This window comes from Penicillium canescens (genome assembly GCF_028828765.1).
Source record: "Penicillium canescens strain IBT 15451 chromosome Unknown utg000011l_segment0_segment0, whole genome shotgun sequence".
NCBI classification, from domain to species: domain Eukaryota; kingdom Fungi; phylum Ascomycota; class Eurotiomycetes; order Eurotiales; family Aspergillaceae; genus Penicillium; species Penicillium canescens.
In genome coordinates this window covers 2,555,278-2,569,204 of record NW_026703973.1, presented here as the reverse complement: position 1 = coordinate 2,569,204, position 13,927 = coordinate 2,555,278, and the positions used below count along the sequence as shown (strand labels likewise).

General features: G+C 51.9%; 6 protein-coding genes across 6 annotated transcripts; 3 read left to right on the top strand and 3 right to left on the bottom strand.

Annotated features, from left to right (window-relative positions):
• Window positions 1-28: 28 nt before the first annotated feature.
• Window positions 29-2,628, bottom strand: N7446_013694 (Pet127 family protein; the record flags this gene model as incomplete). Its single annotated transcript, XM_058522434.1, has 4 exons — window positions 29-1,586; window positions 1,635-1,698; window positions 1,753-2,371; window positions 2,425-2,628. 4 exons carry the CDS (start codon window positions 2,626-2,628, stop codon window positions 29-31), a joined length of 2,445 nt encoding a protein of 814 aa, XP_058365911.1.
• A 768-nt stretch (window positions 2,629-3,396) lies between these two features.
• ade1 (bifunctional aminoimidazole ribotide synthase/glycinamide ribotide synthase) lies at window positions 3,397-5,937 on the top strand (the record flags this gene model as incomplete). Its single annotated transcript, XM_058522433.1, has 4 exons — window positions 3,397-3,676; window positions 3,753-4,067; window positions 4,127-4,279; window positions 4,334-5,937. 4 exons carry the CDS (start codon window positions 3,397-3,399, stop codon window positions 5,935-5,937), a joined length of 2,352 nt encoding a protein of 783 aa, XP_058365910.1.
• Window positions 5,938-6,831: 894 nt separating this feature from the next.
• act1 (actin) lies at window positions 6,832-8,592 on the bottom strand (the record flags this gene model as incomplete). The annotated part of the gene is made up of 6 exons (XM_058522432.1): window positions 6,832-7,062; window positions 7,112-7,883; window positions 7,987-8,017; window positions 8,157-8,212; window positions 8,431-8,461; window positions 8,586-8,592. The coding sequence occupies 6 exons, from the start codon at window positions 8,590-8,592 to the stop codon at window positions 6,832-6,834; spliced, it is 1,128 nt and encodes a 375-aa protein (XP_058365909.1).
• Window positions 8,593-9,522: 930 nt separating this feature from the next.
• Window positions 9,523-10,222, top strand: fes1 (Hsp70 nucleotide exchange factor FES1; the record flags this gene model as incomplete). The annotated part of the gene is made up of 2 exons (XM_058522431.1): window positions 9,523-9,924; window positions 9,977-10,222. 2 exons carry the CDS (start codon window positions 9,523-9,525, stop codon window positions 10,220-10,222), a joined length of 648 nt encoding a protein of 215 aa, XP_058365908.1.
• Window positions 10,223-10,932: 710 nt separating this feature from the next.
• N7446_013690 (UPF0220 family protein) lies at window positions 10,933-11,844 on the top strand (the record flags this gene model as incomplete). Its single annotated transcript, XM_058522430.1, has 4 exons — window positions 10,933-11,031; window positions 11,257-11,517; window positions 11,606-11,703; window positions 11,781-11,844. The coding sequence occupies 4 exons, from the start codon at window positions 10,933-10,935 to the stop codon at window positions 11,842-11,844; spliced, it is 522 nt and encodes a 173-aa protein (XP_058365907.1).
• Window positions 11,845-12,282: 438 nt separating this feature from the next.
• On the bottom strand, window positions 12,283-13,820 carry N7446_013689 (uncharacterized protein; the record flags this gene model as incomplete). The annotated part of the gene is made up of 2 exons (XM_058522429.1): window positions 12,283-13,718; window positions 13,769-13,820. The coding sequence occupies 2 exons, from the start codon at window positions 13,818-13,820 to the stop codon at window positions 12,283-12,285; spliced, it is 1,488 nt and encodes a 495-aa protein (XP_058365906.1).
• Between the last annotated feature and the right edge of the window lie 107 nt (window positions 13,821-13,927).

Below are 13,927 nucleotides of genomic sequence, written 5' to 3'. Positions count from 1 at the left end.
GGCTGCAACCTCCAACCCAACTCAACTCTCAATCCCGAGAGATGGGATCAGAGTAGACAACAATGCCGTTTCTGCGATCTCTCTCATTCTCCCTCGCACGGAACACGCGTCCCTGTTCACTGATGTTCCGCAAACGCTGAAGGAACTCGTCATTCTGAGTATTGACATCCTCCTCATCGCCCTTCTCGAAGACGTTGCGGCGGCGGGTTTTGCACATTTGCAGAATGGCATTGCCCTGTTTCGGGTTCAGCTCGTTGATCTCGTAATCGACGGTCCAGGTGTCCTTCTTTGAAAGGCCGGTGGGGCGTTCGACTAATTCGCCATTAACGTAGTTCTTGGTTAGGAGGGTCATGGCCAAGAGGTTCGGGTCATATTCGTCGCCGGCGGCGGATCCGGTTGTCTCTGCGAACTCGGCTTCAGCGCTGGGAGTTGTCTGGTTCTCGCCGGCTTCCTGGACTCTGGACTCCTGGGTCTCGAGGCCCAGGAGTTTCTTTTGAAGGGCATCGATCTCGGCTGAGTTCCTTGTCTGAATGGCGTGGATTTGCTCGTTCGTGACGGGCTGGGCGAAAATGTACATGAAGGGGTTTACGGCCTCGCGGGTTTCGAAGTGGAAGCGCAGGGACTGTTTGGGGAACTTGGCGGTGGCTTTGTCCATGATCTTCTCCCACAATGCCAGACTGATCTTGAATTCGGAATCACCAAGCGTGGTGTCGGTCTGTCCATGGAGGCACTGGTCCATTTCTGGCAGGCTGACGTATTGGAATCCGAAGATACGCTCGATGTTGTGGTAAGCCACGAAGATTCCATCCATACGGCCAACGCGCACCTGTAGGGAGTACTTGAGGAAGGCAGCACGCATCATATCGAAGTATTCGCGTTCGTAGGACTCCCACGTGCCGAAACGACCCTTGAGCTCATAACCGATTCCTTTCTCGTGGTTTGAGGCGTCCATGCGGATAGAAATGACAGCACGGGTTTTGAGGTCGTACATGCCAGTCCCTGGCAGTCGAGGATCATAGGCATCTAGCTGGGATCGCATGAGGAATTTGCCCATGGTGGTGTAGTGGTAAGATTCAGGAATAGCTTCTTCTTCCTCGGGGGTGATCTTGTTGGCACTGGACCGGCGGTAGCGCTCAAATTGCTCCTTTGGTAGCGTGAGTAGCTTCTCCATTGACTTTCCGAGGTTCATGAGGATGTTGGCCGAGTCAAATTCTTTGTCGGCGTCAATTGCGTAAACATCCTCTTTCTCCTTGTAATGAACAAACATGGCAGTCGGTGCACGGAGAAGGCGAGTGAAGCTGCGTAATTTCTCTGGGAATCCCTGAGACACGTTGCGAGTATCGATAGATCGCCACGCGGACAGAAGATAATGGAAATGAGAAAGAGCCGAGGTCATGCTCGATGAAGACCCGTAGTACTTCCTCTGGTTCTTCTGGGCCATTTCGCAGAGAATAGTATCCTTAGAAGAGGTAACGTATGGCTTAAGAGTATTGAAGTCGAATTCTGTTACAGGCATGATATCGCCCAAGTAGGGGTCAAAATTGTAGACACGAGACCGAGGATCGCGAAGATGGTAGACACCAGGGCTATCTCGTGTCAGTATCAGCATGTAGATGGTTGGCTGTTCAACTTACTTAAAAAGTACACGGTCAAGGCCAAAGGAAACTCCTGGGACAGGGGCCATAGGGTAATCCAATGCTGTTCAAAAATGTTAGCTAGCAACTAGGTAACAGCATGAAAGCAAAAGCTCACCAGTCAATTGCAACGCTGTTGATGTAAGAGACCCGCGGTCCTTGCTGAGAACGTGTTTGGCAATATGCGTCAATGTTTCCCGTTCCTTGCCCTGGTTCTCAGCCAAGTTCTTCTCATCCTGACCCGCGGTGTTGATTTCTCGCCCCTGGCGACCTGCTCGCAGGATTTCCTTCACCACGTTGCTGTTGGAGGTCAAGTTAAGCGTGCTGTTTCTCGCCGGCTTACTAGGTGACGCCTGTGCTGAACCAGTCACTGGGGCATCGTTTGATTCGGCGGGTTGCGTCGTCTGGTCTGGTTGGGATTCGTCTGGTTGGGATTCGACTTGATCCGCCTGCGGTTGTGGTATCCAGTCCAAAACATGCTTTCCTTTGTCCTCAGCTTTCCCCAAGGCAATGGCTGCTTTCTCTCTTTTTGCCTTCGCGATAGCAGCATCTCGCTGTGGTGGTACAAAATCTGGGTTGAGCTCTTTAAATCGTTTTCTTTGACGAGGATTGAGTTTTGACCAGGGTCTCGTTGTGCTGAAGGGGAGGGTGGCCAGCTCTCGATTGACTTTTCTTTTCTCCTTTACTCGCTTTGTTTGTTGTAGTTTTAGGTCGGGCTTCGAACTTGTGGAGGAATTCTGTTGTACAGTCAGTCATGATGTATTTGCGAGGATTGAAACGGGAGACATACTAGAGGTGATTGATCGCTTGGAGGCGACACAGCCTCAGTTGACGCGTCGACTGACCCGTGTTCTTGAGGGGTAGATTGGGACAACGGTGTAGACGTCCGATTAAACTGGCGCAAGTTGGCCGGCGCGGACCTGCGAGCTAGATATGGGATGCAAACATGTCCACGCAAAGGGTCTGAGGCAGACCGCAACGAGACGCGAAACATTCAGATGGTCAGAAAGAAGACGAGAGGATATATAGATCCCCAAATGCAACAAGGAGAACAATCGCAGACACCCCAGACTTCGAGCCACTGGCCTTTTTTCTGTCAGTGGACACCGCTTTTATGCCTTATTCCCGAGGTGTCAATATTGCAAGATTGGAGAAGAATTTGTCCAAGGAATATTCGAGAGTTCAATGGATTAGATGTATTAGTATAAGTGCTAGAAGTGCCTATACTGTAAATAGACTGTGACTTGTGTGTTAGGATTAGATTATACAATATTAACTACTAATCTATACTAGAATCTGCTATCTTTCCTATATTCCAATCTTATTAAGACAGTATTGCATGCAAATAACAGACTGATATAGTCATATAGACATAGAGATACTGTGCATAAATATATAAATTTACAAATTTATCATATTCTGTACAATACAAAGAACGACTGTTCGCCGAAATCGCCGCAATTCTGGGGTCGGAGAAACACGCCGCCGGAGGAAAAAAAAGTTACAACTTTGACTTCACATTCGACACCCCCAGTGTGCTTCTCAGGTCTCAGTGAGGTATGTGATTTCAGTCTCTTTCTAGTTCTATTCCCAGTTCCCAATGGCTATTCATGTCATTTCCACAGTGCCCCTCCCTGTGACTCAATTTTCTTGGAGGGGCACTGCATACCCCGCGGAGGTTTCCCACAGTTGCCAATTGCCAATTGCCAATACCAATCGCCGCTAACACATATCCAGTCACTCGAGACGCTGCTTCTCAACAATGGCTTCCGAACAATTGCGCGTTCTCATCGTCGGCAATGGCGGCCGTGAGCACGCTTTCGCCTGGAAGCTGAGCGAGTCCCCGCTGGTCGACATCATCTACGTCGCTCCTGGAAACGGCGGCACTGGTCTGGGTGCCAACAGCAAGATCACCAACGCCAATGTCAAGGGTGATGACTACCCTGGCCTCGTGGCCTTCGCCCAGAAGAACGGTGTGAACCTCGTGGTTCCCGGCCCCGAGGCCCCTCTGGTGGATGGTATCCAGGGCTACTTCCAGGCTGGTAAGTTGTGACACATTGTTTTCGAGTAAAAAGTACAATTGGTCGTGTCTGGATACGCTAACATATCCTCTTACAGTCGGTATCCGCTGCTTCGGTCCCTCCAAGGCCGCCGCTCGCATGGAGGGCTCCAAGACCTTCTCCAAAGACTTCATGCAGCGCCACCAGATCCCTACCGCTCAGTTTGGTAACTTCTCCGACTACGAGTCCGCACGCCGTTACCTCGACTCCGTGTCCCACAATGTGGTCATTAAGGCCGATGGTCTGGCCGGTGGTAAGGGTGTGATCATCCCCACCACCAAGGAGGAGGCCCACCAGGCTCTGAAGGAGATGATGCTGGACCACCAGTTCGGCAAGGCTGGCGACGAGGTTGTCATTGAAGAGTACTTGGAGGGTGATGAGCTGAGCATCCTCACTTTCAGTGACGGCTACACCATCCGCTCACTCCCCCAGCCCAGGACCACAAGCGCATCTTCGATGGTGACCAGGGTCCCAACACTGGTGGTATGGGCTGCTATGCTCCTACTCGCATTGCCCCCAAGGAGGTTATGGAGGAGATTGACCGGACCATTGTCCAGCCTTCCGTTGACGGAATGCGCAAGGATGGTACGTTCAACTATACATACCCGTATTGAACAAGTTTGCTAACTACATGTCCAGGCTTCCCCTTCGTCGGTATCCTGTTCACCGGTCTTATGATGACCAAGAACGGACCCAAGGTCCTCGAGTACAACGTCCGTGGTGGTGACCCCGAGACCCAGACCCTGCTCCCCCTGCTGAGCAAGGACACCGATCTGGCCCAGATCATGGTCGCCTGTGCTGAGCACTGGCTCGACGGTGTCTCGATCAAGGTCGAGCCCAACTTCTCCACCACAGTCATCGGCGTGGCCGGCGGCTACCCCAACGCCTACGCCAAGGGCAAGAAGATCACTCTGGCCCCCGAGCCTGAGGGAACCCTCATCTTCCACGCCGGCACCACCATCTCCAACGGCGAGCTCCAAACCAACGGTGGCCGTGTGATCGCCTCAACCGCCACAGCCTCCACCCTCGAAGAGGCCGTTGCCAAGTCCTACGAGGGCATCAAAACCATCAGCTTCGAAGACATGTTCTACCGCAAGGACATTGCCCACCGGGCCTTCCGCCAAACAGCTAACAACTCCCTCACCTACGCCGCAGCAGGTGTCTCCATCGACGCCGGCAACGAGCTCGTCAACCGCATCAAGGCCTCCGTCTCCCGCACTAAGCGCCCAGGCACCGACGCCGTCATCGGCGGTTTCGGCGGCCTCTTCTCCCTCCCCGCCGCAAACTCCGCCTACCACCCTCTCTCGCCGACGCTGATCGGCGCCATTGACGGCGTCGGCACCAAGCTCAAGATCGCCCACTCAGTCGGCATCCACGACACAGTCGGCATCGACCTCGTCGCCATGAACGTCAACGACCTCGTCGTCCAAGGCGCCGAGCCCCTCTTCTTCCTGGACTGCTACTCCTGCGGCCACCTCGACGTCCCAACAGCAACTGCCTTCGTCACCGGTGTTGCTGAAGGCTGCGTCCAAGCCGGCTGCGCCCTAATCGGCGGCGAAACCGCCGAAATGCCCGGCCTCTTCGTCGACGACTCCTACGACGCAGTCGGTGCCGCCGTCGGCGCCATCAACACCGTCGGCGACAACGCCCGCAAAATCCTCCCACACACGGACTCCATGCGCTCAGGCGATGTCCTGCTCGCGCTCGCCTCGTCAGGCCCACACTCGAACGGATACTCTCTCGTGCGGAAGATCGTCGACCGTGCCGGTCTCCAGTTCACCGATGCTGCCCCCTTCTCCATGCCCGGTCTCGAGGATGGAGTTTCGCTCGGCCGGGCCTTGCTCACCCCTACCCGGATTTACGTCAAGTCCATCCTGGCCGCACTGTCCGCTCACGGCACCGCCATTAAGGGTCTTGCCCATATCACCGGTGGCGGTTTGACGGAGAACATCCCGCGCATGTTGCCTTCTACGCTTACTGCGGCTGTTGATGTCAGTGCTTGGGCTCAGCCTTCTGTTTTCCAGTGGCTTCAGCGTGCTGGTAACGTTTCTTCTGAGGAGATGGCTCGTGCCTTCAACTGTGGTGTTGGTATGATTATTGCCGTTGACCCGTCTGAGGAGGCTGCTATCCGGGCTACCTTTGAGAAGGCTGGTGAGACTGTTTACCGGGTTGGTGAGCTGCGTGCTCGTGCTGAGGGCGAGGAGGGAACTGTCCTGTCTGGACTTGAGTCTTGGTCTGCTTAGTTGGCCTTGGACTAGTTGGATATGATTACATCTTCGATATATTTGATTTGATTTGATGTTGATATGGGATGGATGATGAAAATGGGTTACTTGGTTTTACGTCTATATCTTAGATTCTTTTTCTTCTTTACTGTTTGACTTTATTTGGTTCGATGTTTCTTTTTCGTATGTCTCTTCTTTCTGTGAGGGATACAAAATAAATAGGGCTGTTGGATGAGTCCTGATATGACTGATGCCGATTCCTGTATTAGGAAATGATATACACCGTTTGATATGATTGCTTTGCTGAACCTCTGGATATTGTAGACTCAAATTACATGTTAGAGTGAAGCATGGTGATTCAATAGCAATTCATTTTATCACCTCATATCAGAAACAGGACTATATCGATCAGTTCTAACACCTCAGAAGTTCCAGAGCTCAGTAGCAGTAATCATGCATCGATGAAAACAGTGAAGATACGAATGTTAAAAGTCAAGAGACTACATATTCATAGTTGAAGAGCAATTTGGTCGAGATATGAACGACAAAGACACGGAAATTCACCGGCTAGAACAATCCAAACTGAGACAGAGAACGCGACCTGAGCCAACTCCTGTACATCCTCACCTACACATACATGCCGCCAAGGACCCGAGGAGCACCAGGACCCAGACTCACGACTGCGACTGAAAAAGGAACAACGTAAAAAAGAGAAAAGAGGATGGATGGATAGAGAGTAAGGTAAGATAAAAAAAAGAAAAGACCGACTCTATTCCACTAAAATCAGGGTTCCATTTTCAGGCTATTCGCTTGATAATGCGAGTCCAACAACGCTTGCAATCCACCAGTGCCACCATCCTGCTTTTTGATACACCAGGAAAGTACGAGCGAAGACGAGTAAGGCTAAGGAGCTTAGAAGCACTTGCGGTGAACGATCGAAGGACCGGACTCGTCGTACTCCTGCTTGGAGATCCACATCTGCTGGAAGGTGGACAGGGAGGCCAGAATGGAACCACCGATCCAGACGGAGTACTTGCGCTCGGGGGGAGCAATGATCTTGACCTTCATGGAAGAAGGAGCAAGAGCAGTGATCTCCTTCTGCATACGGTCGGAGATACCGGGGTACATGGTGGTACCACCAGACTAGAATGTGTTAGTCGGGTTCTTGTACATCGCTCTTGGGGTTTCTTACCATGACAATGTTGCCGTACAGGTCCTTACGGACATCAACATCACACTTCATGATGGAGTTGAAGGTAGTGACGTGGATACCACCAGACTCAAGACCAAGGACGTTAGGCTGGAAGAGAGCCTCAGGAGCACGGAAGCGTTCGTTGCCAATAGTGATGACCTGTCCATCGGGAAGCTCGTAAGACTTCTCAAGGCTGGAGCTCTGGGAAGCGGTCTGGATCTCCTGCTCGAAGTCGAGGGCGACGTAGCAGAGCTTCTCCTTGATATCACGGACAATTTCACGCTCGGCGGTGGTGGAGAAAGTGTAACCACGCTCAGCGAGGATCTTCATCAGGTAGTCGGTCAAGTCACGGCCAGCCATGTCGACACGCGAGATAGCGTGGGGGAGAGAGAAACCCTCGTAGATGGGGACAACGTGGGTAACACCATCACCGGAGTCGAGAACGATACCAGTGGTACGACCGGAGGCGTACAGGGACAGAACGGCCTGGATGGAGACGTAGAAGGCGGGGGCGTTGAAGGTCTCGAACACGATCTGGGTCATCTTCTCACGGTTGGACTTGGGGTTGATGGGAGCTTCGGTCAAGAGGATGGGGTGCTCTTCGGGGGCAACACGGAGCTCGTTGTAGAAGGTGTGGTGCCAGATCTTCTCCATGTCGTCCCAGTTGGTGACAACACCGTGCTCAATGGGGTAACGGAGCGTGAGGATACCACGCTTGGACTGTGCCTCATCACCCACGTAGGAGTCCTTCTGACCCATACCAATCATGATACTGCGCCTATGTCAGTATATCATCTTTTTCAGGTCAAACTTGCTTGGCGCATTGTATGAACATCGCGCCAAAAAAAAAAAATTCAAAAGGGGGGATGATTTACCCATGGTGACGGGGACGACCGACAATAGAGGCTAATCAAATTTGTCAGTCATTTCGATTCCGTCAAAGTTCATCCCCAAGCCAAAGGAGGGGTCATCCGACGCAAGGGTTGGCGGTTGGCGGGATGACGGTCCTTGGAGGGGGAAACCAGTTCTGTGGGGTTGGACTTACGGAAGACAGCTCGGGGTGCGTCGTCACCGGCGAAACCGGCCTTACACATACCCGAACTAAAGCGCAATTCGTCAGTATCATATTCCTCATGATCTTTGGAGCCCAGCTGAAGAAGTGTGGCGGGCGTTGGGAGGTCATTGAGCTGGGAGTCTTTCTGCCGTCGTGGCCGATTAGGGGGCGATGTGGCAACGTGGACCGGACCGCGACCGAGCTGACCCCCAACACACACGAGGCCTAGATAGCATGGGCTCCGGAGTAGAATCATATCACATACCCATTGTCGATGACGAGAGCAGCAACTTCCTCTGTAATGACAGGGTATTAGTCTCCATTCGCAATTCAAGTTCTAGCCAACAGGGGGGGGTGGGTTGACAGCTAGGAATAAGCTGGACCAGTTGAGCTGGTCTTCAACGGATGAACACAACATACCTTCCATTGTGACGGATTGAAAAGAGAATGAAGAAAAGAAAGATGGATGTTAAAGGGGAGTATAGAGATGGGGGGTGATTAGGGGAGGAGGGAAGAAGGAAGAGAGCGAGAGAAGTGGAGAGGGGTTTGTGATGGCTGGGATTGTGCGCTGCCTGAGGCGTTCCTTCCCCTCCGACTTCAACGTCTATCTTTATATCTTTGATATCTTAGGCAGAACTGTTCTTTATTCTTTTGTCTAGAATGAACTACATTGTGACTGCGTACATTGTATGTTACACGTTGAGGTGAATACCTCCAAACCCTGCCTAGGTGGGCACGGGGAACACGTACCTCTGGATAGCCACCTGGGCACTATACAAGTAAGCACACTACAGTACTCAGGCAACACAGGCAACAGACATTGTTCACCTGGGCAGGCTGATGGATTCCTCCCTTGCCTCCCTCACTCCCTTTTCTTCCGGAATGTGTCTACGCATGTGGCGCAGGCTTCCACTTTCTAAGTATAGGAAGCCCCAACACCCCTCCGAACCAGACTTGAGCTCCTGAGGTACACGGGTGTTCTGGACACGGCACATTTGGGGGCCAAGTTCAGGTTTCTTGCTGTATAAGACTGGAATGCCCAGGTGGATCACCAGTTATCGTATTTACCGCCATTTGCCTCAACCTTCCCCCATGTTACTGGCCAATGTGTGGAACATCGGTGAGTGGCGGCGCACGTGACGGAAGCCGCTAGTCGCCGCACGAATCACCCACGTCAGATTATGTCAGCGGTCCTTTTTCGTGAAATACTTCTATCAGACGAGATCAGTCGGTGTTTCTGTCATATAATTCAATTGCTTTGCGATCGTCTATAGATATACCTGTTCGCATATATCCCACGAGATATCCATCCCCAAGATCACCAACCCTCCACCAACCCTTCTACCCCGCCAAAACCATGGCCATGGACCCCCAGATGAACAAGCTCCTCAAATGGAGTGTCGCCAACTCCAAGGTCTCCGAGGGTGCCGAGAGCGGTACCCCCAGTGCCCCAGAAGCCGCAAAGGGCCTCACCCCGGATATGGTCAGGACGCTATTCGGCGGCCCATCCGAGGCCGATCTCATGCGCGCCGCCATGGAAGTGGTGCACTCCGACGAAGCAGATATGGAGAACAAGTTGATCGCCATGGACAACTTCGAGCAGTTGATTGAGGGCATTGACAACGCAAACAACCTCGAGCCACTGGGTCTGTGGACCCCGCTGGTGCAGTTGCTCAAGCACGACGAGGCCGATCTGAGACGCATGGCCGCTTGGTGTATCGGAACTGCCGTGCAGAACAACGAGAAGGCCCAGGATAAGGTATATACCACTCATTCTATATGCGATAGGATTGCGCTAACATGTGCAACAGCTCGTTCTGCTGAATGCCATCCCCGATCTCGTCACAATCGCCACAACTGACTCCAACCCCGCCACGCGCAAGAAGGCCATCTACGCCCTCTCCTCCGCAACCCGCAACTACCAGCCCGCCATGAATGAGCTGCTTAAGAGTCTACCCGAGGGATACCCCACGGACAAGAAGGACGCCAGTAACATGGACGACGTGGACGCCATCCTTGACAAGCTGCGGGCTCACCCCGTCGACGCCTCGGCATGAAAAGTTTTCGATTGGACTGGATGAGTTGAGAAATGGATACCCGAAATAGAGGCAGCAACATAGCTGCTAAACGAGGCACGTCCCTCGGACAGACACTCTATCTGCTGGTGCGATTGGCGCTGGAAGTGCGATCGGCAACTCAACCGGCCGTGACTGCGCTGTGCACTGTGATGACGACGCGAAATAAATCTCACAATCAATGCCTGTGTGTTCCTGATCACCTGTGCTGATGCCCGAAATGGTTCGGCCTTGGTGGTGTTGGCTGCCTTGGGTTGTGTTGACGATATACGCAATCCTGGTGCTTGGCGTGCACATATTGACGTTTACATACCCTGGGACACTGCCCCTACTATTTGCATTATGCAATTACGAATTTCGATGTTTAATGTTAAAAGTTGATACCTAAAATCATCCATGGGAATATCGCTGTATACTTCGCTGCCTAACTGGGCATATTTTGTCGTAAGGATTGTGATGACGAGTCCATGAATCGTCAAAGTAACTAAAATCATAGATCTAGACTAGAGCATGAAACAATAAACCGAAACCACAATATTCCCGAGGTCCAAGATGTCTTTGTCTTGTCTGCCTATACCATAACTCCGTAGTCAAACATCAATATATCTCGGTCTAACATTTCTCCGACGTCCATCGTCATCAGACTGCAGCTCTCACCAGCTCACCCCTCAAACCTCCCTCCAACACCAACCATGGACGTCTCTAACAACCGCCTCTTCCGCTTCTCCAAGCCCGAATGGCTTAACAACTCCGCCGTCCGCAATGGCGGCGTCTACGTCTCCGGCGCACTGGTGAGTCCTCAATGCGCGATCCACCACCACCTCCACCTCCACACTCCAGATACGACTTCAAGCTCCCATTCCAGCCCCAAGAAAAACAACCTTGAAATAGAGATTGGAGCTTCAAGGCACCCATCCCTTTAGTCCCTCCAGTTCAAGCCAACCCCGCATCCATTTACCCTAATCAAAAGCAAATCCAAATCCAAATCCAAAGCTAACAGCCCACCCCTCCCCCAGTTCGCAGCGGGATTTTTCTTCCTAATCGACGTCGCCTCATTCTCGCGTAGCCCCCGCAACGGATCAGACGTGCACATCAAATTCGTCGACTGGATCCCCGGCATTTGCTCCGCACTGGGCATGCTGGTTATCAACTCGATTGAGAAGTCACGGCTGCAGGCTGATAGCTTCAGTTATAGTGGTAGTGGGGTCGCTTGGAAGGCGCGCTTTGTTCTCTTCTTGGGCTTTGCGTTGCTGGCTGGTGGTCTTGCTGGTAGTGTGGTATGTATATGTTTGAAATCGAGATTGGGATATTCAGACTGGGATATTCGGATGAGAGGGGAAGCTGACTGGTTTTCTGTGCTGGTAGACGGTTATGGTTCTCAAGTATTTGATTAAGGATTATCCGATTCAGACGCTTTACTTTGGTATTGCGAATGTCGTTGCGAATGGTTTGGTTATGCTCAGGTATGTTGTGTACCCTTAACCCTCTGTGCCATGTGTATCTATGTCTTGTGGCGCATACTGACTGCTCTTGTTTCTAGTTCTATTGTTCTTTGGGTTTCGCAGAACATCGAAGATGATTACACCTACAACCTTGCTCTGTGATCTGGCTGGCTTGGTATAAACCCTAGCCTGCCTTTTTGTATTCTACTCATTTTCTTTTGCTGATGTGATGACTTTTTGACTTGCCGGGTACATTTTGTATGCATCCGCATCGTTGGCTGCTGGGATTGGCGCATAGCATGAATTTATTTCTGCATTTCTCTTGCACATTACTTGGTACTTGGGGTCGGTTCGCGATGTGTCTAGTAGATGGCTTATTCGGATTTGTTCCTCAAGGCGTACTGATATATGCCAGAATTGCAAAGGTAGAAGACAGTAAAAGTAGACACTGTCAAATAAATTTAGGATGCTTTCAAGCTATGCGTTCAAAACAATACCCTCGAACCAACAACAAATCAAGTCAGACATAACCAACATAGCCCTAACACCAAACCAGTATATGCGTTCATCAAATCATAAACCCCAAGAAGAGAGGAGACCTCAATGCTCCTCACAAAAAAGCCTCAATAACTCATCAATACAAGTCATAGCCTTCTCCTTCTGCAAAATAACGGGCCCCGGCCCAGACCCAGCCAACGCCATCTTCAAATACCTCCTCAATGCAAAAGCAGCAGCCTTATACGTGGCATGATACATAGCCTTGAACTCATCATCATCAGCAGAAACACCCGGCGCAGGCGTCTCAGCACGCAAAGATTCAGGCGCTGGTGTCGTACCCGACCCATCGACTTCTACATCTGCGGCTCCGCCGGGTGGTTTGCTCATTGATGCTGTGCGTGTATTATTTGCACGGTGGAAGCCATAGAGACGCATACAGGTCAATATCGTGCGTGTGATTAGGTTTTTGTTTTCTGCTATTACGGTTTCGGGATCTTTGGATGGTGAGCCCGGTGTTGGGGTAGGTTTTTCTTCTGTTGACAGAGCGGATGGTTGTTGTTGTTGTTGTTGTTGTTGTTGTTGTTGTTGTTGTGATTGTAGTGTTTCACGTCGAGATCCAGGTCTAGAACCAGGTCCAGATCCAGATCCAGAGCCAGAGTCCAAGAACGGATTCGGGGTTGGTGCGCGCTTTTGCGGATCTGCTGTTGCGCGTGCGCCGCGCACACTACCTGGACGGTGTAGATTCGCGCCGATGGACACGGACCGAGAACGGCGCGCATGGGCAATCCTATCAAGGGATGGGAGAGAGGGATGGTCATCGTCAGGCTCGCGCTTTATGCGCAAGGACTGCAGGTTCTGGGATGAGGAGAGAGGGCGCGAAGGTGCCATTAGTTGTGAGACGGCTTCGCCGCCTCGCTGGCGGACGCGGCGGTGGTGCTGTGCGGCGACTTCGAAAAGGGTAGCTACCCGTTTGCGTTTCGGGCTTGGGGAGCTGATATCCGGGAGGAATTCGGCATGCCGGGTATTTTGTATGGTGTGTTCGCCGTCTGCGCTTGGTGGTGGGGATGGGTAGGCTTGGGCCTGGGCGAGGCGGGAGGTTGATAGTGGTGCGGCATAGATGCGCAGTTCATATGGAGCCCTCGGTGATGTGGCTGTTGGGTCCGGTAGCTCTGAGGGGGAGGAGTGTGGTGGTGTAGGTGGGCGTGTGTATGCTGCGCTGGCTAATACGCCGTAGACCAGGAGGTTTGTTGTGGCTGCGCCGCCAGTTTTTGTGTTGCCGTCAACACTAACTAGCAGGCCGACTGGGCATTGCAGGGACTGTTCAAGGGCTGGATCTTCCTCATTTAACCAAATGGAGCCCGTAAGCTTGTCTTTGAGCCATTGTGACGTCCCCGCATGGCTCGTGTGTAGTTCGAGGTTCGGGCCTGCACGTGCATGGAGTGGAATGAGTGCTGGGTTGACAAAGCTTCGAAGGCTTAGTTGAGATTCTTTTGATAGTTCGGAATGCCAGTAAGAGTTTGGATCAATTAAACGAATCCCTGGTTATGTGGTCAGCGAGCGAGCATGTTGCGAGTCGCGTGTGGCTTACCTTCCAACTTGCAGTCCGAATTGGTTATGATGGATCCTGACCAGACATTCATGTTGTATTCTGGATCCAGGAGGGGCTTTCATGTGCTCATCATAGTCGAAAGAATAATGTGGTTCCGTTACGTTGCTCAGTGCTGTTATCTCCGATCTCTCAGACGCG